The following is a 25171-nucleotide window of genomic DNA, read 5'->3' as shown; positions in this document are numbered from 1 at the left end:
TTGGGGAAAGGTGCGCGCACTGGAGTGTGCAGTGCACAAGTTCTTCAGCCCTATGCAGCGGTCCTGCTCACACTCAGACCTGATTACATATCATGGTCACTGGGAAGCCCACTACCACCATTAAACCCCCTTTCACTGCTTGAGCCTCTTTGTAGAAAGGTCTCAGTCCTCTCTGCCTTTGACTTGACCGGTGCTGAGCATGGATGATCCACCCCCCTCTTCTGAAACTTCTCTGGCTGCTGTGACTGCTCCTCTTGGGTTGCTAGCTGCTGCTCTGATGCCCCACGATGGGCTTCACAGGGTGCCGGGCCCCCTCCCCTCATCCTTGATTCTTTTCCCCAGCCCATCCTGACAATGTCCAGGCCTTTGTTTCTGTTCCACAGTGATGCCTTGAGCCTTGGCTCCCCATCTCTTGTGCTGTTTCCCCACTGAAGATGACCCTTGGGCATCCCAAACTCACTGTGTAAAGTTGACCCCATCTCTTCTCCTCAGAACTGCTCTCCCTCCCAGGTTCTCGGATCAGTCTTGGGGGGGGGGGGGGCTTTCCTCTGACACCTCTTCAGCCATTAGGTCTGCCCCATCCTCCCTGCCCCTTGGCCAAGGCACCACCTGCAGTCCTTTCCTTGGTTTCACCCAGCCTGGTCCATTCCCCACAGAGCCGCTGGATGGCTCCGGCATTATCAGACCCTGTCCCTTCTCGCTTCCCTGCTGGGCCTTACTCTCTGGCCAGTTCCTCCCCATGAGGTCCCAGCTCCAGCCAAACTGAACTTCTTTGTTCCCTGAATACATCCTGCTTTCCTATGTCCCTGTGTCCTTGCACAAGCTGTTCTAGCATCTTTTTTCTCTTTCCTTCACCTGGTGCCTCCTGTCCACCCCTCAGGTCTCAGCTCAGACACTACTTCCTCTGGATCCCAAGACAGGTCAGCAACCTCTTCTTTGGTCTCACAATGCCCTGTGCTTCTCCCGCCACAGCCCTTGTCTGCTTCCTCTTCCCAAAGGGCCACATGCTCCTCTCCAGGGATCTGACACCAAGGCTGGTTCTAGATCAGGTCACCAGACTCTGCCCAGTTCCCACACTCAGAGGCCCTAGATCTCCAAAGTCATCAAGCTGCAGCGAGAGCAAGGCCAGGCCTGAGGCCAGTGAATCTGTGGCCAGGCTGGGATGGGAACCAAGATGCTTACCTTCTCTCCCAGGACTGCCCTGCTACTCGAGATGTCATTGTTGAATTGAGTCAGGATTCTGGAGGGGCCAAAGGACTCTGACCAGCAGAGAGTTGGCAAGTCTCTGGTCTGGGGGGAAGGCGGCCATCAGCCCAGGCTCTTTGGAAGCCCAGAGAGCTGGCAGAGGCTATCTCAGGAGGCAGACTGGTGTGAGGGGGACTCCAGGCCAGCACATCTGATAAAAGTGTCTAATAAGACATCTTTCTCCCACAGAGCTGTGCAGCGGGAGTGTGGCCTGGATGTCATACAGGGAGGGCCTGAGGGCAGTGGTGGCAGCTGTGTGGGCCCCTGGGTTAATTATTAATATCCCCAGAGTCACATGGAAGAGAATGTGCTGAGGAGGACCTCCCCCACCTGGCCTCGGCTTCTTGGGGCCAGAATCTCTCCAGGACTCATCCGGCTCCCCACCAGGCTGGAGTCTGAAGATCAGCTCAGTCTTCCCTAAGGCCTCAGCTCTCTCATCCCACTCTGGCCCCCTAGGGACTCCTGACTCTTCCCTGAGACTTTTCTGTGGGTTCCATCTCTGGGCCTTCGCTCTTGCTGTGCCCTCTGCCTGCTCCGTGCCTGGGCCCAGCTCACTTCCTCAGGGAGCTCAGTAAACACTGGCAAATTGAATCTCTCAGAAAATAAACAAAGTGTCAAATATACTGCTTGGCACTTAGGAGATGTACCTCCCTAAATTGGCTAAGCAAACAAATTATGCAAAATGAGAAAAGAGAAAGGATCCATCCAGTCTTTTCTTGTGCTTCTGTTCTCCAAACTGCTCTCCATTCATTTCTTCCAAGGAGTCCTGCTCTCTCCGATCCAGGCCTCTGCCTGAAATTTAGCCTGACCTTCAATGTGTCTGAACAGTCCTATCCTAGGTGTCAAGAAGCCTTCGAGGCTCGGCACAGTGGCTCACACTTTGAATCTTCCTCCTGTCGCCTGGCACAAGTGCGATGACTTGCTCAGTGGCTGTGAGTTGTTGGATTAGGACTGGCTGCGGGGCCTTGAAACACTGGGGGATTTTCTCCCTCTCTAAAGCTGCCTGGATAATTTGCCCAGTTCCTTTCATCAGTCATTCTAAACTGCCCCAATGCACAGGCTCTCATTTGAGCCCTGTCTGGTCCCTTGCTATTTCTCTAGTCTTTCTCACTGTCTCACTGTTGTTTTTCTCCAGTTCCCACAAGAGCATAGGGACTTGACAGCTTCATACTGAAGCTGAAAACCTTCTCCAAGCCTCCTCCTTGCTTGTTTCCTGGAGTCTGTCTTCCATCTCTCTTGGCTTATAAAGCCAGTGACTCATTTACTGAGCCCGGAGTCTCCACCGGGCTTTCTTTCTTGTAGGAAATGTGAAAGGAGCAGGTGACACTGTCCTTTCTGCCCACCCTCTCTTGGCCCTGGCTTTTAAACTCTAAACCCCCAGATATGTTGTATCATGAGTGGTGGTGGAATTGCTGGTTTTCCCCTTGACACAGGCAGCCCTCCTTAAACCAGGGCCCTTGTATCCCCAGTGGCTCACCTTAAGGCGTTTTCAGAGTTTTCGGATCCCTAAACTCCACAACGGCACAGAATCACCTCTGTTTCCTTGCTAAGCTTTCACATAATCACAACCTCTGGCTCTCCCTGGAAATCTAAAAAACTACAGAAATATATCTAGTGCCCTTTCAAGATGCCAAGCCTTCTCATCTTTCTTAGGCACTAGAAATCATACACAGGCATAATTTCTAATTTGTGATAGAAATTTTCAAATAAAAATGATAGGGTTGCTCATCAGCTGTCCCTGGCAGGAATTTTCAGACTGAACTGCCGGAATCGTACAGAAATCACCCACACTCACCCAGATGACCTGGGGATATGTGGGTGCCTGTCTATGTGAATTCTGAGAGACTCTGTGGCAGCAGGGTGGGGGGTGGGATGGGATTTTAGGGACTGTTGATGCAACTGTTTGGATGCGGGTTAAATGAAGAGTGTGTAAAAACCTTAGTGGGTGTTTGAAAGCCTAGGTATGTGTTCGTGTTAAGTTCCTGAGGGTCAAAGGCACCGCTTGAATAAAAAATGCTTTGCATTTTTTCACTGTTTTCATTTCAGTGAAGCAAAACAGAGGGATGGCTCATGGATAGTAAATTAATCAGGCTTAAATGAAGTCTGAAGAACAATGCTGGAGGAGTCCAATAACTCTTATCATCTTCATCATAGTCATCATCAACAACAGAGGGTAACAACAGTCACCATTTTTGAGGACCTAACAAGTAGCATTCTGCTGTGCATACACACACACACACACGGGTATCATGGTACATACAGATCCAGGCAGTCTTATCTTCTATGGGTCCTCTGTTCTGCGCTTGTCTTGGAACCTTTCACCCAGGACCTATTTTGTGGGATTCAGGGCAAAATAAAAGTGCAGAGCACATTGCTCAGAACAATTATGAATTTCAAGATGGCGATAGCAGAGCATTAAACAACTGTGGGACCCTTTCAAGCAGGCTGTGACAAAACAGCTCTCAGGCCCATGAAGCAGCTCTTGCTTTCACCTCTGGCTATGTGCACTGCTCAAAATTTTCTCCACCAGGGACACTTCCTCTCACAGCTTGGGGGTATAATGGAAGAGCAGTTCATTTTCAGTTTGTCTCCTTCATACCAAGATAATGTGTCCTTGAACCAAGTTTGGGGCTTCTCCCCTTCTATTAGCCATTTTCTGGACACCCCATATAATGCATGGGTGTGGGATGATGCAAGAGGCAGCAGGGCATAGGCAACACTGGTGTTTGAGCCATCTGTTTATAGAGATCAGTTATACTATTTGGATCTGCCTAAGCTTGATCTGGGATATACAACATCTAAATAATGATGGACTGGATGCCTGGCCTGAGCAACCTAATGATTCTGTGGGTCTGCCAGCACCCGGTTCATGACAGGCCATTCTAGCCACATGGTCACATGACCACCCACAGTTGTGAACTCAGTCAATTCCAAGGTCAGCAATTACTCTTCTAATGCTGCTGGGGCTTGCCCAAGGCTCCCTACAGCATCTTCCTCTTCAATGGACTCTACCGGATTGTTTGACGAAGTGGCAGGACTGCTCATACTGTAGCCTTGGACCTGCTGCAGAGTTCGTTCCAGTTCTAAAAATCACTCAAAGGGACTTCTCTGGTGGACTAGTGGCTAAGACTCTATGCTCTCAATGCAGAGGACCCAGCTTTGATCCCAGGTCAGGGAACTAGATACCACATGCCACAACTAAGACCTGGCACAGTCAAATAAATAAATGTTTAAAAGTAAATAAATACATAAATTTAAAAAAATCACACAAAATTAGCACATCACCTGATAAATGATTGGAATAGAGTGCCAAAAATGGTATATTCTTCCTCCACAATCCAAACAGGAACAGAGGCATAAAAACAGAGGAAAACCAGAAAGCAAGTAGTAAAATCCTGGAACTAAGTCAACCATATCAATAAAGTGTGTAATGATTAGATGTAAATGTACTAAAATACCAATTAAAGGGCAGAGCTCCTCCAGTGAACAGAAAAGACCCAACTATTAATATATGCTGTCTATAATACTCACTTTATATACAAAGACACAAATCAGGTGAAAGTTAAGAATGGATAAAGATATGCTAAGCTGGCAGTGAGCCTAGGAAAGCTGTGGTGGTGGTAATGCTATCAGACACGGTGGACTTTAAGGGGGTAAGTGTTACCCAAGCTACACAGGGAACTCCCTATGGATACAATCATAAAAATCATACATGCATGTGTGTGCAGCAACAGAGCTTCGAAACATTCGAAGAAAAAAACTGACCAAAACAAGGAAGGACTAGGCTAAACTATAACAATCATTGAAGCTTTCTACAACCCCCGCCATCAAAGCACAGAATAGCTCTGGACTAAATAATAAGGAAACACATAGAAGAGCAGAAGAACATTGTCAACCACCCTGACTGGAAGTGACATTTACAAGCACGAAACTCAACAGCTGCAGCAGTCACTTTCTTTTCCAGCAAACGTGCTACCTTCACCATGATAGACCATATGTTCACCCACCAAACCATACTGATAAAATTCAAAGAATGTGCCAAGTATGTCCTCTGCCCACAGTGGAAGGGAATGAAAATAAATGACAATGAGATACATGGAAAAATCTCAAATACTTGGAAATCATACAACACACATAAAGAATCCATAGATCAGAGGCATATTAAGGGAAATTAGAAAATATGCTGAATGAAGCGATATAAAACCTAAACATATCAAAACTTGTGGAATATCCTGGGGCAGTGGTTAAGGGAAATTTATGGCTCAAAACACATTGTAGGAAAAAAAAAATAAAGTGGGGAGACTCGTCCCCCAGTGCTCATGGCTTCATGGCAGCAACGCAGAGGAGGGGCTGCGGGGCAAGAGACCCCTTCTCTTGGTTTCCCGCTACAGGCTCCCACCCCTCACACAGCAGCCTGCAAGCCCACTGTGTCTCCCCTGCGCTAAACCCTCCCACCGCTCCCTGCTGCTTCAGGGAGCAACTCACAACGGACCTCAGCAGGCTGAGCTTTCGTGACTTTGCTCCTACTCACCTTTCTCTCTCATGCCTCTGGGTGCTGTTTGCCGGTGTGCTACATCCGGCTTTCGGAACTGTCCCTTGAAATCAGGAGCGTTTTTTTTCCTCCTCTCCTTTTAGCCTAGAACTACGGTTGCCAGATAAAATACAGGACTCCCAGTTAAACCTGAATTTCAAATAAATAATTAACAACTTTTCAGAATGTCCCCAATATTGCATGGGGTGCGCACACACGTATATATACACTAAAAAACGATTCGCTGTTTATATGAAATTCAAATTTAACTGGATGTTAAATTTTTATTTATTTGCCACATCTGGCGACCTTAGCCAGAACAGGTACATGGTACTCCATCTGCCCTTTCTCTGCTTCTCTGCATGGGTGACTCCTTTTCCAGAGTCAGGTCTCAGCTTAAAAATAACATACCCGCCACCCCCTCACCCCGACAGACAGTTCTCCCTCCCCCTTTCTCAGGCTGAGCCTACAGTCGTCTCATTTCTGTGCCTGAGCTGTGCCCACCAGGCAGGGTAGGTGGCCTGGTATGAGGCCCACCTCATTCACTGCTAACTCCTCACCCTCTGGTACAGTGTCCAGTACTTGGTGGCCACTCAATAGGTACTTGTTGAAGGAACAAGCACTGATCTAGGACCCAGCTGTGGGGAGAGCGAGCTGGCCCCTTCTGCCCCCTCCACCCCCAGTAGGGGATGCATTAGTTACCTATCACTGCAAACAAACCACTCCTGACATTAGTAACTTCAAAACACCGCAAGCATGTAGTTTGCTCATGAATCTACAAAATGAGCCGAACTCAGTGGGGACAGTTCATCTCTGCGTCCTGCACCCCCTCCTCCCAACACGCACACAGCTGGGGCAGGAGGATCCATGTCCACGAGGACTCCCTCACAGGGCCTTCACGTGCGCGCTCTATGCTGCTCCCCTCCACATGTGCCTCTCCATGGGGTGGCCTGGGTTTCCTTACAGCACGGCAGCTGGGTTCCAGCAGCAACATCTCAGAGGAGACAGGAAAGGGCAGATGCTAGTTTTCTAAGGTCTAGATCTGGAAACTAATACAGTGTCATTTCCACCATATTCTATTGGTTAAGCAGCTGTGGAGTCCATATTCAAGGAGACGGGTCATAGACCCCCATCTCTAGATGGAACAATACTAAAGAATTTCATGACTGTGTTTTAAAGTGACCGCAGGAGAGAACACTCACTACCAAGGAACTGACAGAGCCCAGCCTCAGCACCGGGCTGAGTGTGTAACGGGTCACAGGATACTATTCCTTCCATGGGTGAGTGTGCAGCACAGACAGGTCAGTGTGTTCAACGAATCTGGGAGTGAGATAGAGCAGGAAAGGTGGAGGGAGCGAGCAAGGCAGTGAGAGAGATAAGGAAAGAGTCCTCCCTTGGAGGATGAAGAACATGAAGCAGCTCACCCAATGCAGGCACTCGTAAGAACGGGACCTGAAAGAAAGCTGTGCAGCTGACACCTGTCAGGGCTCCCTTGGGATGTTGTAAACAAAAAATTTCAAGTTGAATTCTTTTCTTTTTTTTTAAATCAGTCTATAGAAAGTTGACAGAATAGTCAAATGAACAACACATACACCTGTCACCTAGTGTCGCCAATGGTTAACATTTTACTGCATTTGCAATTTGAAAGTTAGTTACAAATAAGGTATTTCCCTACCCAGTCCTTTGGCCTGCATTCCCTCCTGCCCCACCCCCGCCCCCTCCAGCAGTGTACTCTCTGCACCAGTGGTTTCAGCCAGGGGTGATTCTGTCCCCCAGGGGATAGCTGACAAAGTCAAATGGAGACCTTTCTTTTGGCTGTTGGCTGTACCAGGAGGCATGTGGGATGTGGGATCTTAGTCCCCCAACCAGGGACTGAACCTGTGCCCCCTGCACTGGGAGCATAGAGTCTTAACCACTGGACCAGAGGCATTTTTTGATTTACATTTTTTTTAACTAAGAAAAAAATTCACGTAACTTAAAATTCCCCATTTAACCATCTTAAAGTATTTCTCATGATGAGAGGCAACCTTCATGCCTGTGTGCTCAGCTGTGTCTGATCTTTGTGACCCCATGAAATGTAGGCCCGCCAGGTTCCTCTGTCCATGGAATTTCCCAGGCAAGGACACTGGAGTAGGCTGCCATTTCCTCCTCCGAAATCTTCCCAACCCAGGGATGGAACCCAAGTCTTCTGCACTGGCAGCTAGATTGTTCACCACTGCACCACCTGGGGAAATTTTATTCCTAGCTAATCCTAAAACATCTCTGACTTTTCAGCCTGTTGCACCTGAACGGGTTTGGTGCTCCTGACACCTAGTGGCCAGGGACCAGAAATGCTGCTAAACTCCCAGAAGAGAGAATTATTTGGCCCCAAAATGTTGAGGCTAACAGAGCACCACCATTACATTCAAGGAAATCAACAGCCATTCAGTCACTGGTCTCAAGAATGTCCCTTGTAGCATTTTTATTTCAGTTCAGGAGGCAAGGTTTACATATTTGGTGGTGAAGTCTCTTTAGTCTCTTTTAATATAGAAGAGTATTCTCTGCCCTACACTTGGCCTTTTTGTCTGATTACTTTTTGTAAGAGTCGAAGCCAGCTTTAGCACTGGATATAGTATTCTGGATTTAACTGATTGCTTCCTCAAGATCAGATTCGTGGTAAACCATGCTGGTAAGAATACTAGTGTGACGATTACTGCATCATATCAGGGGGCTCATAAGATGAGGTTGCTGTGCTATTTATGATACTGAAATTGGATGATGATGTAGCTCACAAGATAGAAGGTGCTGCGCTCCACACCCCACCTACCCAAGCATGGTGTCCAGGCAGCGGCGCAAGTTGGCTTAACCTTTCTGAAGAGCAGTGATGGCCTGGGGAGGCTGACTCCCACCCAATAGAGAATCCTCAGGCCCTCTTCCCGTCTCCCCTGGACAAGGGGAAGGCCCCGAGAGCCAGCAGTTCCCCTTGCTAACCCCAGGAAGCAGGCCCTAGCTGAGGTCACTGAGAGGCCTTAGTTTCCAGGAAGAAGAAAACTGAAGGGCAGGCATGAGCTGAGCCCCTCGAGGCTGGAGGCAGGAAGCTGAGGGTATGCCTCAGAGGAGGCCGGGGGTTGTGAAGCTGGAAACTCCAGGGCCCATTAGCATTCCTGTGATAAACAACTGCAAAAGCTGTACTGAGGTTACTCTTTACCTTCTTCCTTTCAGGATGCAGAGTTCACATACTGCAAATAAGATCCCACATGCTGCAATAAAGACTGAAGATTCTGCATGCCAGAACTAAGACCTCGTGAAGCCAAATAAATAAATAAAATGACCCATTAAAAAAAATCATCAAAAGGCACTGTGTCAACATTCAACTGAAACCAGCTCCATTTCTGGAGTGTTCAATTACATAAGCCAATACATTATGTTTATAACTTAAGACAGTTTGAACCAAGCTTTCTGTTCATTACAACTCCTGTCATCTCATTGATATCATTTTTTTTCTATACTATAAAAAAAAATCAGTGATAACCAGGAAAATACTGCTTTTCTTCACATTCGTATAGATTTTAGGAAATTATTATCTTTTCCCCAGGAGAAATAAGCTATAGACAAAACTAGAAGTAGAACCACACTGTAAAATCTGCAAATCCTACAAGTCTATAACTTGAAGATTTCCCCAGGGACAGGGAAGAAAACAAGTGTCACAAGAGATAAGACAAACACACATAAGGACAAGCTGGGGAAACAGTTTTCAGCACTGACCCACACACTAGGTACCCTTTTTCTCCTGGCACCCACTGCTACCACCTCCATGGGGTGATATTTGGTCTAAGGTGTGAAGAACTTCTCAAACAACACAAGCTGCTTTGAGGAGAGGTGCAATGAGAGAGGTTCAAGTATGAGTAAGAATCATGTGAAAGTCCAAAGTGTGGGAAGAACCCACAGTGAAAAGGAAACCCATGTGACTACCACCCAGACAGAAAACATTTCCAGCACTGTGGAAGTCTTCCTAGTTTCCCTCGCTCCGTCCAAAATGCCCCAAGTTAACCACTATGGAGCCATATCACCATTTATTATGGTTTATGGCTTTGAATGACTGTAAGTAGAATCATACCATATTCACTCTTCTGTGGCTGACACCTTTCATTCAGCCTTATGTATGTGAGATTCCTCTGTGTTGTGTACACCAGTTCATTCACTTTTATTGCTGTGTAGTTTTCAGATGTATGAACAGACCATTATTTATCCATTTTCCTGTTGATGGATATTTGGATTGTTCTTTGTTTTTAATCTATTGTGAATAAAGTTGCTAAGAACACTGTATATACATATCTTCTAGTAAACATTACACTGATTTCTCTTGGGCGTGTATCAAGCAGTAAACTTGCTAGGTGGAAGGTCAGCTGTAGTAAACACCACAGTTTTCTTTTTTCATGTTCTCTGCCCAGCATTAAGTGAAGATAACCTTACGGAGGTAAGGACAGAAATGGTGTGGACTAAACAGAGGCAGAAGATATTAAGAAGAGGTGGCAAGAATACACAGAAGAACTATACAAAAAAGTTCTTCATGATCCAGATAACCACGATGGTGTGATCACTCACCCAGAGCCACATCCTGGAATGCGAAGTCAAGTGAGCCTTAGGAAGCATCACTACAAACAAAGCTAGTGGAGGTGATGGAATTCCAATTGAGCTATTTCAAATCTTAAAAGATATTGCTGTGAAAGTGCTGCACTCAATATGCCAGCAAATTTGGAAAATTCAGCAGTGGCCACAGGACTGGAAAAGGTCAGTTTTCATTCCCATCCCAAAGAAAGGCAATGCCAAAGAATGTTCAAACTATTGCACAATTGCCCTTATCTCACATGCTAGCAAAGTAATGCTCAAAATTCTCCAAGCCAGGCTTCAACAGTACATGAACTGTGAACTTCCAGATGTTCAAGCTGGATTTAGAAAAGGCAGAGGAACCAGAGATCAAATTGCGAACATCTGTTGGATCTTGAGAAACCAAGAGAGTTTCAGAAAAACATCTATTTCTGCTTTATCGACTACACCAAAGCCTTTGATGGTGTGGATCACAACAAACTGGAAAATTCTTCAAGAGATGGGAATACCAGACCACCTGACCTGCCTCCTGAGAAATCTGTATGCAGGTCAAGAAGCAACCAAACATGGTTCCAGTTTGGAACTGGACATGGAACAGACTGGTTCCAAATAGGGAAACAAGTACATCAAGGCTGTATACTGTCACCCTGCTTATTTAACTTATATGCAGAGTACATCATGAGAAATGCCAGGCTGGATCAAGCACAAGCTGAAATCAATATTGCCAGGAGAAATATCAGTAACCTCAGATACACAGATGACACCACCTTTACAGCAGAAAGCAAAGAAGAACTAAAGAGCCTCTTGATGAAAGTCAAAGAGGAGAGTGAAAAAGGTGGCTTAAAACTCAACATTCAAAAAACTAAGATCATGGCATCTGGTCCCATCATTTCATGGCAAATAGATGGGGAAATAATGCAAACAGTGAGAGACTACTTTTTCGGGCTCCAAAATCACTGCAGATGGTGACTGCAGTCATGAAATTAACAGACACTTGCTCCTTGGAAGAAAAGCTATGACCAATCTAGATAGCATATTAAAAAGCAGAGATATTACTTTGCCAACAAAGGTCCATCTAGTCAAAGCTATGTTTTTTCCAGTAGTCATGGATGGATGTGACAGCTGGACCGTGAAGAAAGCTGAGTGCCAAAGAACTGATGTTTTTGAACTGTGGTGTTGGGGAAGACTCTTGAGAGTCCCTTGGACTGCAAGGAGATCCATCCAGTCCATTCTAAAGGAAATCAGTCCTGAATATTCATTGGAAGGACTGATGCAGAAGTTGAAGGTCCAATACTTTGGTCACCTGATATGAAGAACCGACTCCTTGGAAAAGATCCTGATACTGGGCAAGATTGAAGGCAGGAGGAGAAGGGAACAACAGAGGATGAGATGGTTGGATGGCATCACCAACTCGATGGACATGAGTTTGAGTAAACTCCAGGAGTTGGTGATGGACAAGGAAGCCTGGCTTGCTGCAGTCCATGAGGTCACAAAGAGTCAGACACGACTGAGAGACTGAACTGAACTGAAGTGAACCTTATGGAGATTACTGATATTGTGGCTTTCACAATTTTTTCTAAAGGGTGCAGGCAGAAAAGTAATTCATATCAGACCTTACAAATATTAAATCCTATTATGTCAAACAAATGCCATTAAATATGAAACAAAATATGACTCTATTTCACAATATAGTTTATGGTTAACAAATTTAATATAGAATTTTAAACTACCAATTTAGCTTAATTAAAAGGTGTAATTTCATTAATCCTGATTAAATAAAAGCATGTTCAGTATCCTCTCCCTCTGAGATTTTTAAATAGAACAGTTGAGAAAGTTTGGTGTTGGGAGTTATGGTTCCCCAACAGTGATACTGGAGCTTCCCAGGTGGTTCAGTGGTAAAGAATCTGCCTGCCAATGCAGGAGACACAAGAGAGGCAGGTTTGATCCCTGGTTCGGGAAGATCCCCTGGAGGAGGGCATGGCAACCCACTCTAATATTCTTGCCTGGAAAGTTCCAAGGACAGAGCGGCCTGGTGGGATATAGTCCATGGGGTCGCAAAGAGTTAGACACCACTGAGCGCATTCACATACACAAAAAACAGTGATCATGTTGATTCCTTTTGAATTAAGTTATTAAGATCGCTGCTAACCAAACTGTATTAACTGAAAGGTTGCACATACAGTGAATTCTAATGGTATCCTGTACACATATACATGTACATAGTAGTATTTAACACTGACAAGCAATACTGGCTAGGAGAATTAGTACCCATGCATGGCCTGCTAAGCCTTCCTAGTAGCTACCTGCATGATCAGAAAACTCAACTTGTAACCTGTAATAACAGATTTGTCAAGAATTCAGTACTTGTCTCAGGAAGTTTATATTCCCACAGGTAGGGAGTGGCTTATAATAGATTTTTAAAAATTAAAGTATAGTTGATTTACAATGTTATATTCATTTCAGGTGTACAACATAGTAATTCAATATTTTTATATATTACACTCAATTTAAAGTTATTATAAAATATTGGCTATATTCTCTGTGCTATATGACAGTTTTCTTATTTGCCTCTTACCAGTTCTAGTTATTTCATATCCTTGCCAATGCCTGGTACTGTCAATCTTTTAAATTTTAGCCAATCTGGAAGAAGCACAAGCTGGAATCAAGATTGCCGGGAGAAACATCAATAACCTCAGATATGCAGATGACACCACCCTTATGGCAGAAAGTGAAGAGGAACTAAAGAGTCTCTTCGTGAAAGTGAAAGAGGAGAGTGAAAGGTTGGCTTAAAGCTCAACATTCAGAAAACTAAGATCATGGCATCTGGTCCCATCACTAGATGGGGAAACAGTGGAAACAGTGTTAGACTTTATTTTGGGGAGCTCCAAAATCACTGCAGATGGTGATTGCAGCCATGAAATTTAAAGACGCTTACCCCTTGGAAGGAAAGTTATGACCAACCTAGACAGCATATTCAAAAGCAGAGACATTACTTTGCCAACAAAGGTCCGTCTAGTCAAGGCTATGGTTTTTCTAGTGGTCATGTATGGATGTGAGAGTTGGACTGTGAAGAAAGCTGAGTGCCAAAGAATTGATGCTTTTGAACTGCGGTGTTGGAGAAAACTCTTGAAGAGTCCCTTGGACTGCAAGGAGATCCAACCAGTCCATTCTAAAGGAGATCAGCCCTGGGTGTTCAATGGAAGGACTCATGCTAAAGCTGAAACTCCAATACTTTGGCCACCTCATGTGAAGAGTTGACTCATTGGAAAAGACTCTGATGCTGGGAGGGACTAGGGACAGGAGGAGAAGGGGACGACAGAGGATGAGATGGCTGGATGGCATCACCAACTCAATGGACATGAGTTTGAGTGAACTCCGGGAGTTGGTGATGGACAGGGAGGCCTGGTGTGCTGCAATTCATGGGGTCGCAAAGAGTCGGACACGACTGAGCGACTGAACTGAACTGAACTGAGTCAGTATATAGCAGTATCTCACTGTGGTTTTAATTCTGATTTCTCTATGAATTACATTTCTCTAGTGATGTTGAGCACCTTTCCATATGGTTGTCGGCCATTTGGAAATCCTCTATTGTGAAGGGTCTGTTCAAGTCCTTTTTCTTTAATGACTATGGAATTCTTTGAGTCATATTTTGAGTATATGCATTCATTGTAATGATCTTTTCCCAGTTTGTGGCTTATCTTTTTACTTTCTTAATTATCTTTAATTAATGACCGAAGTTCTTAGTTTTTATGAAGTAGAATTTATTAGCTTTTGATGGTTAGTACTTAGTCCTGTTTAAGAAATCTTTGCCTACTCCAAGGTTATGAAGGTATTCTATTTTTTTCTAGAATCTTTATTTGTTTTACCTTCACAATTATATTGATGATCTATCTCAAATTAATTTTTGTGAAGGCAGGTAAAGGTACAGGTAAAACATTTGCTCCCACACTGTTTATTGAGAGTATCTTTCCCCCACTTGATGAAGCTTATGTAATTAATTTTCAACCAGTCTTCTTTTCTAGTAAATCTACTTAAATATGCATTGCTTTAGATGCTTCCCATAAGTTTTTTAAGAAATTTTTAGTATTTTTTATTTGGCTGTGCCAGGTCTTAGTTGTGGCATGCAGTATCTTTGATCTTTAGTTGCGGCATGTGGGATCTAGTTCTCTGACCAGGGATCGAACCTAGGCCTCCTGCTTCGGGGGCAGCGAGTCTTAGCCCCTGGATCGCCAGGGTAGTCCATTCCCATAAGTTTTGATACACTGTTTTTCATTATCATTCAATTTGAAACATTTCTAGTTTCTTTTGTGATTTCTCCTTTGATTCATGAGTTACTTAGAAATGTGACTGAGAGTAAAGGACACTCAGCACAGCTCTGGCAGCCAACCTAGCCCACTGCAGTGGCTGGCTTGCTTTCGTCTTTGCACTTCTGGCAGTTCGGTAGGGGAGTGAAAGTTCCCACAAGCAGATGTGTGTGGAGAGACACCTTAGGGTTGAGCCTGCCCTGGCACAAGCACACACACGGAATAACCAGGCCTCTTCTCTAGCTCTAAAACATACCCTGGGCCATGAGAGAAAGAAGGAAAGGCAGGCTAGCCCTTCTTTAGCTGAGTAATCAAAGCTAAGTCACTTAAAGCTTTCTGATCTGTAAAACAGGGATGATAACGTTTAGTTCCATGTTCTCCGTGCATGCTAAGTCGCTTCAGTTGTGTCCCATTCTTTGTGACCTCACGGACTGTAGCCCGCCAGGCTCCTCTGTCCATGGAATTCTCCAGGCAAGAATACTGGAGTGGGTTGCCATGCCCTTCTCCAGGGGATCTTCCCAGGCCAGGGATCAAAACTGTGTTTCCTCTGTCTCCTGCACTGGCAGACAGGTTCTTTACCACTAGTGCCACCTGGGAAGTTCCATATTCCACTGAGAGTACATGGAATGGGAGTCTTGCTATGGGACATTAGAGAAACCTTAGCAGTTAAATGGATGAGGCCAGGAGGAAAACTTGCCTCTATGACAGGTTCTGACACAATGTCTGCCTTTGGCCAGAGCTGGGAGGAGGACCCCTACCCAGGGCTTTGTGGAGACAGTTAATGCAGGGCCTACAGAGGCAAAATTTGGAAGTGGTGACCAGTGGGGCTGCTCGTGGGGGCCAGCCTATGAGCTCTTCCCCCCATACCAGGCAACGGCTTGCTGCCTGGGTGAGATGTGCCCTGGGGGGTCTGGTTTCAGCTGGAAGGTTATCCTTTCCATCCAACAGCCCCAGAGGACTGCTCCCCAACAGGACTCAATCCCCTCCCAGCTCCCATACCTATACCTCCTAGACCTTCTTTGTAGCTGGAGGCAGAGGGGATGAGGAGAGGTAATTGCAGAAAAGAGTGAGTCCACGGAACTCTGGGAGCGGCTGCAGCTCTCTCTGCTTTCTTGAGCTGATCTTGGGCTCACTTTGAACCTGTCAAGCCAGGTACTGTCATGCCTCTGTGCCCATTACCCTAGGCTACATCTTTCTGCCTATGCCCAGATTTCCTGCAGCCTCTGCTCTTACCTGCATAGAACATGAGTGGCAGAGGTGAGCAGGTAGGTGGATCCCTGGGTCTTGAGCAGAAACAGCAGTTGCTAGGTCGAGAATCATTTCCAGACAGTCCAGCGGTTCCTGTTGTGCAATCACCTTTGCTCCTAGGGCTGCAGCTGAGCCACTAAACATCCTCACAGAGTCAGGGTGCTCCATTCTATGGGGGTGAAATAGAAACAATTCAGGAGACATCCCAAGTGCCCCCTCCCTAGTCCAATAGTGCCATGCCACTGAGGAGGGTTGCTGGGGATTCAGTTTCACTCCCCAGAAACTTTGCTGTACTCAGGGGTCCTCTTATCACCTGGAACGGAACAAGCTCTCCACCATTTTGGTAGATTTCTTGGGAGTGTGGGGGCTGGTGTACTGCTTTGGACACACTGAGGGCAGGGATAATCTGAGGCAGAAGGTAGGGTTCTGCAACATCTCCAGAGACTGAAGATTTCACCCAGAAAAGTAGGAACTGGCAGGGAGGAGGAGGGACTGGTTACCTCTCTGGGTGTCTGAATATTTGGATACTGGGGTTTGCAGATGTCTTCAGAAGGGGCTGAAACTGGAGTTGAGAATGCCCTTTGCCACCTTGGAGGGGCCCATGCGTCCAAATTGCAAGTCACATGCTGTGAGTCAGATTGGCTGGTCCTATTTGTCTTCCTTGGGCTTTTTCGGAAGTTTCATCTGAGTACTCCAGCCACAGCTCAGCTGTTCTGCGGGCCTCCAATTAAGACCCCACCATTTGCATGGAAGGGGAGGCCTGTGTGGGGAAAGGAAGAGGGAGTTAGAGCAAGGTCTGAGGGGGAAGGAGTGTCTCTGGGCCTGAGCCCTCTTACAGTCAAGGAAAGGGGTGTTCTATCCAAAAGCTGGCCCTGCACCATGCCCTGCTCTCCCTGGCTTGACCTCAGCCTACACTCTCATGGCAATAGGAAATTCCATGAAGTTTGATTGACCCCAGAATCAGGAGCTTCAGGTCATCACAGTGTCTGACCTAGACTTGAAGTCTAGATGCCTTGGCACAGTGCTGGTCATGAAGCATGCACTCAAACAGTTCGCAAATGAATGGGAGAATGGCAAGCACTGGTTTCTGCGCAACAAACACAACTCTCCCACCTAGGGCGCCTGATCACAGTGGGACACCCCTCAGGTGAGGGCTCAAGAGACACCAGCCTGGAATATCTAAATATACGTCTCTCCAAAGACATACAGGTGGCCAACACACACATGAAAAGATGCTCAACACTGCTAATTATAAGAGAAATGCAAATCAAAATTATAGTGAGGTACCACAATAAACTGTGGAAAATTCTGAAAGAGATGGGAATACCAGACCACCTGACCTGCCTCCTGAGAAATCTGTATGCAGGTCAGGAAGCAGCAGTTAGAACTGGACATGGAACAACAGACTGGTTCCAAATAGGAAAAGGAGTACGTCAAGGCTGTATACTGTCACCCTGCTTATTTAACTTATATGCAGAGTACATCATGAGAAATGCTGGACTGGAAGAAACACAAGCTGGAATCAAGACTGCCGGGAGAAATACCAATAACCTCAGCTATGCAGATGACACCACCCTTATGGCAGAAAATGAAGGGGAACTAAAAAGCCTCTTGATGAAAGTGAAAGTGGAGAGTGAAAAAGTTGGCCTAAAACTCAACATTCAGAAAACGAAGATCATGGCATCCGGTCCCATCACTTCAAGGGAAATAGATGGGGAAATAATGGAAACAGTGTCAGACTTTATTTTGGGGGGGGGGCTTCAAAATCACTGCAGATGGTGATTGCAGCCATGAAATTAAAAGACGCTTACTCCTTGGAAGAAAAGTTATGACCAACCTAGATAGTATATTGAAAAGCAGAAACATTACTTTGCCAACAAAGGTCCGTCTAGTCAAGGCTATGGTTTTTCCAGTGGTCAAGTGTGGATGTGAGAGTTGGACTGTGAAGAAGGCTGAGCGCCGAAGAATGATGCTTTTGAACTGTGGTGTTGGTGAAGACTCTTGAGAGTCCCTTGGACTCCAAGGAGATCCAACCAGTCCATTCTGAAGGAGATCAGCCCTGGGATTTCTTTGGAAGGAATGATGCTAAAGCTGAAACTCCAGTACTTTGGCCACCTCAAGCGAAGAGTCATTGGCAAAGACTCTGATGCTGGGAGGGATTGGGGGCAGGAGGAGAAGGGGACGACAGAGGATGAGATGGCTGGATGGCATCACTGACTCGATGGACGTGAGTCTGAGTGAACTCCGGGAGTTGGTGATGGACAAGGAGGCCTGGCGTGCTGCGATTCATGGGGTCGCAAAGAGTCGGACACGACTGAGCGACTGAAATGAACTGAACTGATTCCTAATAACTAAGACATGGAAACAACCTAAATGTCCACTGAAAAATGAGATAAAGATGTAGCATACATACAGAATGAAATATTACTCAGTTGTAAAAAAGAACAAAATAATGCCATTTGCAGCTACATGGATAGACCTAGAGATTATCACACTAAATGAAGAAAGTCAGAAAGAGAAAAAACAATACCATATAAACATCACTTAAATGTGGAATCTAAAATATGACACAAATGAATGCATCTGCAGAATAGGAGCAGACTCCCAGACACAGAGAGCAGACTTGTGGTTGCTGAGTCGGGGGCAGGAGGGGTTAGATTGTGAGTCTGGGACCAGTAGATACAGACCATGATATATAGAATGGATAGACAACACGGTCCTATTGTATTGTACAGCATAGGGAATTATAGTCAATATCGGGTAATGAACCATAATGGAAAAGAATATGAAAAATAAGGTATGTAGGTATAACTGACCCATTTTGCTGTACTCCAGAAACTAACATATCATGTCAACTATACTTCAGGGGCGGGAGCGGGGGAAGTGTTCCAGTTGGGGATCTGGGGATCTGGATAAAGCTGGATATGGAGTGCCAGTGGATGCTCTGCTGCTCCCTGCAGGATAATGCAGGAACAGCACCCCTGGGCTGAGGACTAAATTCCTGGAGGAAAAAGAGGAGGCATGCAGGGTTCAAGCATCCCTCTTTGTCTCCACACTTGATATCTGGCACAGCGCATTCACATCCTCCCCTTCCTCCTCCTTGAAGCCAGGGTCCCGATGCCTGGGGTCCGTCCCCAGCCTCACGAAGCAGGCTCTGTATCTCCCCAGGTCTCCCAAATCCTCCATCCGGGACATGTCACACATTTCTAAAAGTCTTTCTGCCAGAAAGCCTTGTCTTGGGAACATCTGGCCAATTCCAGACCTGAAAAATCACTCATGCAGTGTTGGTATTCAGCAGATGGAAAGGGCTTCCAAGGAGCCTTTGTAGACTACTAGGTGTAGGCAACGCTGTTCATCAGGAAGAAAGACAAATGTAAGGATCAACAAACACTATGAAAATAGAAAATGGTAGAAAGGCAGGAACTTAATTGTAACAAAATTTGAAAGATCAAACCAAAGAACGATTATTTGTAAAACTTACAAAATTTGATAAGCCAATGGAATATTAACTTTAAATACTGATGCACAAGTCATAGATACACATAGATATAAATGGAGATATAGAGCTGTAACAAGAAACCCACAGATCATGCTTTGAGCCAATTCAGTGGTAGGAGGGTGGCTGGGTGAAACTGAGCTGAGGCCAGGAAGAGGATGGGGTGGGAAAGGGCATCAGCAAATGTTTATTATGGAAAATATGAAATATGTACAAAAGTAGCAGTATCAGGATAATTAAGCCTATGTACTCATCAGCCACCTTCAACAATTACCAACTCCACTAAAAATTTTGTTTCATCTATATCACCTCCTGCTATTCCCCCATCTCAGATTATTTTGAAGCAAACCTCATATTTCATATCATTTTATCATTAAAAACATTATTTTTCTTTAAAACAGAACAATGCTTTAAATAATGAGTACAGTACCATCATCACAAGTAAAAAAGTTAACAATTATTCTTTAGTATCTTTAAATATCCAGTGTTTATATTTCTCCGGGCATTCTGTTTTTGTATTTTTTTTGGTGGAGGGGAGATGCTGTGTGGTATGGCTTCCCTGGTGGCTCAGACGGTAAAGCGTCTGCCTGGAATGTGGGAGACCTGGGTTCGATCCTTGGGTTGGGAAGACCCCCTAGAGAAGGAAATGGCAACCCACTCCAGTACTCTTGCCTGGAAAATCCCCTGGACGGAGGAAACTGGTAGACTACAGCCCATTGGGAAGCAAAGAGTTGGACATGACTGAGCCACTTCACTTTCACTTTCATGCTGTGTGGCATGTGGTATTTTAGTTCCCTGACCAGAGATCAAACCCAAGTCCCCTGCCCTGGGAGCATGGAGTCTTAACCACTGGACCACCAGGGAAGTCCCTCCACTATGTTTCGATGGTTATTCTTCTTGACTGTCTTCCCTATCGGACCTAACCAGGGACCTGGGCAGTCCCTGAGGCCAATACCCTGTGTCCACATACCCAAGTGAAGACAGCCACTGAGCTCCAGATGATAACCTATGGTTTTCAACCACTTTCTACAAGGACTTCCTTAGGCCTCGCCCTAGTCAAAATAGCCCATGTGAACCTGGGCTGCAAGCCCCAACAGCTGTCTTAGGTCAGCTCAGGTTGTACATCAAGTCCTGGAAGCTGATTCAGCCTGCATCCCTTTCCCCAACTGGCAAGTGTGTGATAAAGCGCCCTTTGGGGAGGTGGTGGTGACGGGAGCCTGAGGCAGGAAGTCCTGTGTGTCCCACCATCTCTATGAAAGGGCAGGCCTCACACTCGCCTCATGCTGATGCGACCAGGCGTGGGCAAAAGTCTGACAACACAGGGCGGAAAGGAGCAGCCATTAGCACTAATGAAGCAGGCGGTCTGAAAGCTTTTTACTTTGAAGCTGCTCGCCCACCTGGGGAGGAACAGTCCGTTCAGTCACCTTGGTTTCCAGGAACCGCAGGCAGAAAATGGTGTGGGGGTAGGAGCAGGGGTGGGATCCTGGAGCAGCCTGGAGGAAGAAGAGGGAGCAGAGATAGATCCAGAGAGGGAGGTAGAGGGCCTGCTTTCGGCTAAGTGGTCTTTTCCCCTCCTTACTCCTCTCCAAAACCCAGGGTCTGGGTCTGCACCCCAACCCCACCCGGCTTTGGCCACTGGCCCATCACCCCCCTTTCAATGCCCTTGACCCAAGTTCCTGGAAGCAAAGGAAACATGCCATGCATAGGGTCTGAATGACCATCTCCGGGGCCACAAATTAAATTAAGCCTTCAGGGCTGCCTGCCTTGTTACTGCTAATGACTCCAGCCTACCCATCCCCCAGGTCCCTGTCCTGCAGAAATTTGGGGGCCCTGGGCACCCTATCTTGTTCCCAAATTTTGATGGGCTCCCGGAAACCTCACTTCAAATTGGAGATGGGCACCCCTCTTGTAGAGCCCTGGTTCCAGTGAGAGAGGCCTAAATTGTGCTCCCACCCTCTGGGGAGGGCCCCTCATACCCTGGCTGCAGGAAGCAGTCACGTGTGGGCCCTTCATTAGATCCTGCCATATAAACAGGGGACATGGAATGGTCAGCAATTCCTGTAGCGAGGATCCAGCAAGCAGAGGTAAGTCCTCAGGCTGGGCTGAGACTCTCTAGAGGTCTGGGATAGGGCACCTAAAGGGTGCTCCAGGGATGAAGAGGGACTAAGTGGTGGGTTTTCCCGCTGAGCCAGGCCATGCTGACTGCAGTACTGCTGAGCTGTGCCCTGCTGCTGGCAATGCCCACCATGCAGGGGGCCCAAATGGGCCCCGCTCCCCTGGAGGGCATCAGAAGGCCTGACGAAGCCTTATTCCTAGAGCTCCAAGGTCAGTGTGGGCAGTGATGGGGCTAGGTGGGGCCTGGACACCCTCTGGTCACAAATTGTTCTGCCTTGTATTAGCCTCTTTCCCCCTCCCCAATCCCAGGCCTGGGAGGCAGTGTCTTGTGCATGGGGGGTTTCTGCCCTCACATTACCTGTCCCAGGCCTAAGCCTGCAGCCGTCGCTGAAGCGGACAACGGAGGAACAGGCCGAAGAGGCACTGCTGCAGGAGGCAGAGGCCAAAGCCTTAGCAGAGGTAACTGCTCAGGGCAAGGGTTGTGGCCACAGTCTTTAAATGGGGGGCGTCAACCTCTATCTCTACTTGACCCTCTCACCTGGGGCAACACTGCAGACCATCCCTCCCCATGCTCCACTCATCTCCTAACTTGATCAGGGCAGGTCCCTGAACCTGCCTTTGGAGGCCCATCTTCCCCAAACCCTGCAGGTGCTAGATCCGGAAGGACGCAAGCCACGCTCCCCACGTCGCTGCGTAAGGCTGCACGAATCCTGTCTGGGACACCAGGTACCCTGCTGCGACCCGTGTGCCACGTGCTATTGCCGTTTCTTCAACGCCTTCTGCTACTGCCGCAAGCTGGGTACCACCACGAACCCCTGCAGCCGCACCTAGCTGGTCGACGTCAGGGTCGGGGTTGGGGGGCGCCAATAAAAGGATGGAACCAATCCCAGGGTTGTGGCGTTATTTCGAACGTGACCGCTGTCGGAGGTGGGGGAGGTCACGGCAGGGGCGAAGGTTCCTCTAAGCCACGACACCACACACACCCCCCCTTACTCCAGGGCCTGCGTTATCCCATCACGAGTCACTTACATGTGAGCTCTTAGAGCACCAGGCACCGCTGGGAGAAACAGGAGGGCCGCGCTCCTGCTCTTGAGAATCTTTGATGATAAATGCGGGAAAGGGGGGCACAGGGCGGCAGAGGGGTTGTACTTCTCAGCATGCTAACAAGTCTCAGGCTCCAGGGCCTGCTTGCGGCTAACTCGACCCGTGACCCCTAGCGAAGCCTGGCCCTCACCGGACCTCAGTCCCTCTCAGAGGAATGATGGCTCAACAGTCTGGAATATTTCCAAGCAAAAGAGGGGCCGCCCACTCCCATCTTTACTTCTCGGGCGGCCACAGCACCAGGGTGTACCAGACTCAGGAAATCTAGAGCGTAGACCCAATCGAATCCCCCTCTTCACGGGCGCCACCAAGCGGCGGGCCTGGAACATTCCAAGCCTCTCCCTCCAGGGAGCAGGAGGGCCGCCGCCGCCTCCCCTCAGCGCGCAGGCGCCGGAGGGCAGGCCCCAGCCTACACCTGCGCAAGCGTTCTGCGCCGAAATCGTCTGGAAGCGGAGCCCCGCCCCGTCGTGGTCACGTGAGCCGCTTGCGAGTCACCTGACGCGCTTGACAGCCCGCTGCGGGCGCCGCGTCAGCTGATCTTAAGAGTTGTGCTGCGTGCCGGCCGGTCCGGGCCCTAAGGTCCAGCCGACCCGCCGCAGCCATGTCTTTCTTCCCGGAGCTTTACTTCAACGTGGACAATGGCTATTTGGAGGGACTGGTGCGCGGCCTGAAGGCTGGGGTGCTCAGCCAGGCGGACTACCTCAACCTGGTGCAGTGCGAGACGCTCGAGGGTGAGCCGCGGGGCCGGGCTGTTGGGCCTCGAAAGGCCGGCAAGGAGATCGAACCGGGCCTGAAAGTTCTGAGGTCTGGGAGGGGAATCTGGGGGTGCTCGAAGGGCCTGAGAGGTCGGGGAGCCGGATCTGGGCCTGAAAGGCCTGCTGGGAATCCGGGAGCTGATGGGTGCGCCGGAAGGGAATGTACCTCCAGTTGCAGCTCCGTGAAGGCCCAAACGCAAACGAAGCTTTAATTAAGAATCGCAGTGGTTCGCCTCTGCTGGGGCCACTTCTTTCCCGGTTTTGCCGGACGTGTAGTTTGGAAGAGAGGGCCTCTTGGGAGTGGTTAGTTGCTGCGAGATGTGCTCTTACAAGTCTCTTTACGCTGACGTAACGAGAGAGCTGTCTCCTGGCAGCGCTTAGGGAAGCTAATCGGAAAAGTCCCCTGCTTTCCCTCCCAACACGTACACCAAGGCCTTTGGCATAATTGTGTTTTCCTGCGGAGTGAGCCTTTCGGGAGAATTGCTGGGCCAGCTTAGCTAGTTTCCTTCCGTCGCCGATCCACTGGCTGGGGATCTTGAAGGCACTTCACTCCTGAAGGCAGTATTTGGGAGAGCCCTGAAAGTCTGGAAGTTCATACACGTGTATCTGGCAATAATTCCCACCATGGGGATGCGTGTTCAGATAGGGTTGCTTAGCACAGGAGTGGTGAGAAGTGAAGTTTCCCTTTCTTCTCAGGACGCACAGCTCCGAAGTGGGATTGACTCCCTGAGGCACAGTATCAGATTTACTGAGGTAGCGACTTCCCTGAGTCCAGCCTTCTCTTGTTCCTCTCCTTTCCCACCCCTGCCCCCTAGGTGGTAGTGAAGGGCGCAGTGGCTGGGCTGTGAGCTCCCATCCCTGACCTCCAGGTGATATGCCTTGAACAGAGGTACTGCTAGCCTTCTGGTTGGTAGCTGGAGCGGGAAGATGGCCGGATGTTCACCTTCGGGAGAAAATTTTCTCATTATACATTTACTGAGGTTAAAAGTGAGCCCAATTTAAAAAACACACACAAACAGTTGTTATGGACCTTGCAAACTAGGCCAGTGATGTGAAAATAAATCCTTTAAAATTTTAAAACTTACTGAAGTTCAAATACAATTGTAGGCATTATGGTTTTAACATAAATGTGCAAAAAATGTCTTTCACCTCCGTGATGAGAGTGGTTGTGCTGGGCTGTAGGAACTTGCCAGCAGCCTCATTGTCCTCACTGTGGCAAACAGGAGAAACAGGGAGGCTGCACAGGGCAGGGCTTGGCACACAGTGGTATTTAATGGGAATTTTGTGGACTGACTGGGACTGGAGGAAGATCTTTATTGGCTTAAATATGAATGTGGACAGCATAGATTACCAACTGGCATTTGGTAAATTTCTTTTTTAGGCTTTCCTCACTCCTGCTGCTTCCCTCCTGCCCCACCCCTGTAGAGTTTCTGGGGGCACAGAATACCCAGAAGATCTTTCATCATCCTCCATAAACACATTAGGCCATTCTTCGTACAGCACTCCTCACACATGGTCCCCCTTGTGGATCACCATCCAGTCCTTCAGTATGACATTCAGTGATTCCCTCACTCTTTCACATATGTTCCTTTCCCTTCTGTAAGCCACTCCCAACTTTTGGTGCACATTTTGTGGTGGAGTTTGGACTTTGAAATCTGACTGAATCCCAGCCCCACCAGTTACTGAATCACCTAATTTAACCAAGTTATTCAACACCTCTAGGCCTTGGATCCTTCATCTGACACATTAATAGTGCATGTCTCACCAAATCCTTAGATAACAACAAGTT

The 25171-nt window shown here is 47.5% G+C and overlaps 2 protein-coding genes and 2 long non-coding RNA genes across 4 annotated transcripts in view; 3 read left to right on the top strand and 1 right to left on the bottom strand.

Moving 5' to 3' along the window:
• LOC128063400 (uncharacterized) overlaps positions 1-9075 on the top strand; it is a 44364-nt gene extending 35289 nt beyond the window's left edge. Inside the window, exon 3 of the long non-coding RNA XR_008200898.1 lies at positions 8978-9075. This is a non-coding gene — a long non-coding RNA (uncharacterized LOC128063400). The remainder of the gene's footprint in view (positions 1-8977) is intronic.
• LOC128063399 (uncharacterized) lies at positions 3477-16644 on the bottom strand. Its single transcript, XR_008200897.1, has 3 exons — positions 16416-16644; positions 15901-16084; positions 3477-3574 (listed from the first exon to the last, which is right to left on the bottom strand). It is a non-coding gene; the product is annotated as an uncharacterized LOC128063399 (long non-coding RNA).
• A 4962-nt stretch (positions 16645-21606) lies between these two features.
• On the top strand, positions 21607-22357 carry AGRP (agouti related neuropeptide). Its single transcript, XM_052656699.1, has 3 exons — positions 21607-21736; positions 21894-21985; positions 22175-22357. Exons 1-3 carry the CDS (start codon positions 21607-21609, stop codon positions 22355-22357), a joined length of 405 nt encoding a protein of 134 aa, XP_052512659.1.
• A 784-nt stretch (positions 22358-23141) lies between these two features.
• The window catches only part of ATP6V0D1 (ATPase H+ transporting V0 subunit d1), a 37969-nt gene continuing 35939 nt past the window's right edge, over positions 23142-25171 (top strand). The window contains exon 1 of the mRNA XM_052655832.1: positions 23142-23358. Within this exon, the coding sequence (XP_052511792.1) occupies positions 23229-23358 (130 nt within the window). The 5' untranslated portion in view covers positions 23142-23228. The remainder of the gene's footprint in view (positions 23359-25171) is intronic.

This window comes from Budorcas taxicolor, chromosome 18 (genome assembly GCF_023091745.1).
Source record: "Budorcas taxicolor isolate Tak-1 chromosome 18, Takin1.1, whole genome shotgun sequence".
In the NCBI taxonomy this organism is placed as follows: domain Eukaryota; kingdom Metazoa; phylum Chordata; class Mammalia; order Artiodactyla; family Bovidae; genus Budorcas; species Budorcas taxicolor.
The sequence above is the reverse complement of the archived record's forward strand: the minus strand, read 5'-3'. Positions and strand labels throughout refer to the sequence as shown.

Excerpts from the sequence above, each read along its gene's own strand:
- AGRP (XM_052656699.1), top strand. The coding sequence starts at position 21,607 with ATGCTGACTGCAGTACTGCTGAGCTGTGCCCTGCTGCTGGCAATGCCC. Across the intron at positions 21,737-21,893 it reads CTTATTCCTAGAGCTCCAAG|GCCTAAGCCTGCAGCCGTCG; the intron begins GTCAGTGTGGGC and ends TACCTGTCCCAG. Across the intron at positions 21,986-22,174 it reads AGGCCAAAGCCTTAGCAGAG|GTGCTAGATCCGGAAGGACG; the intron begins GTAACTGCTCAG and ends CAAACCCTGCAG.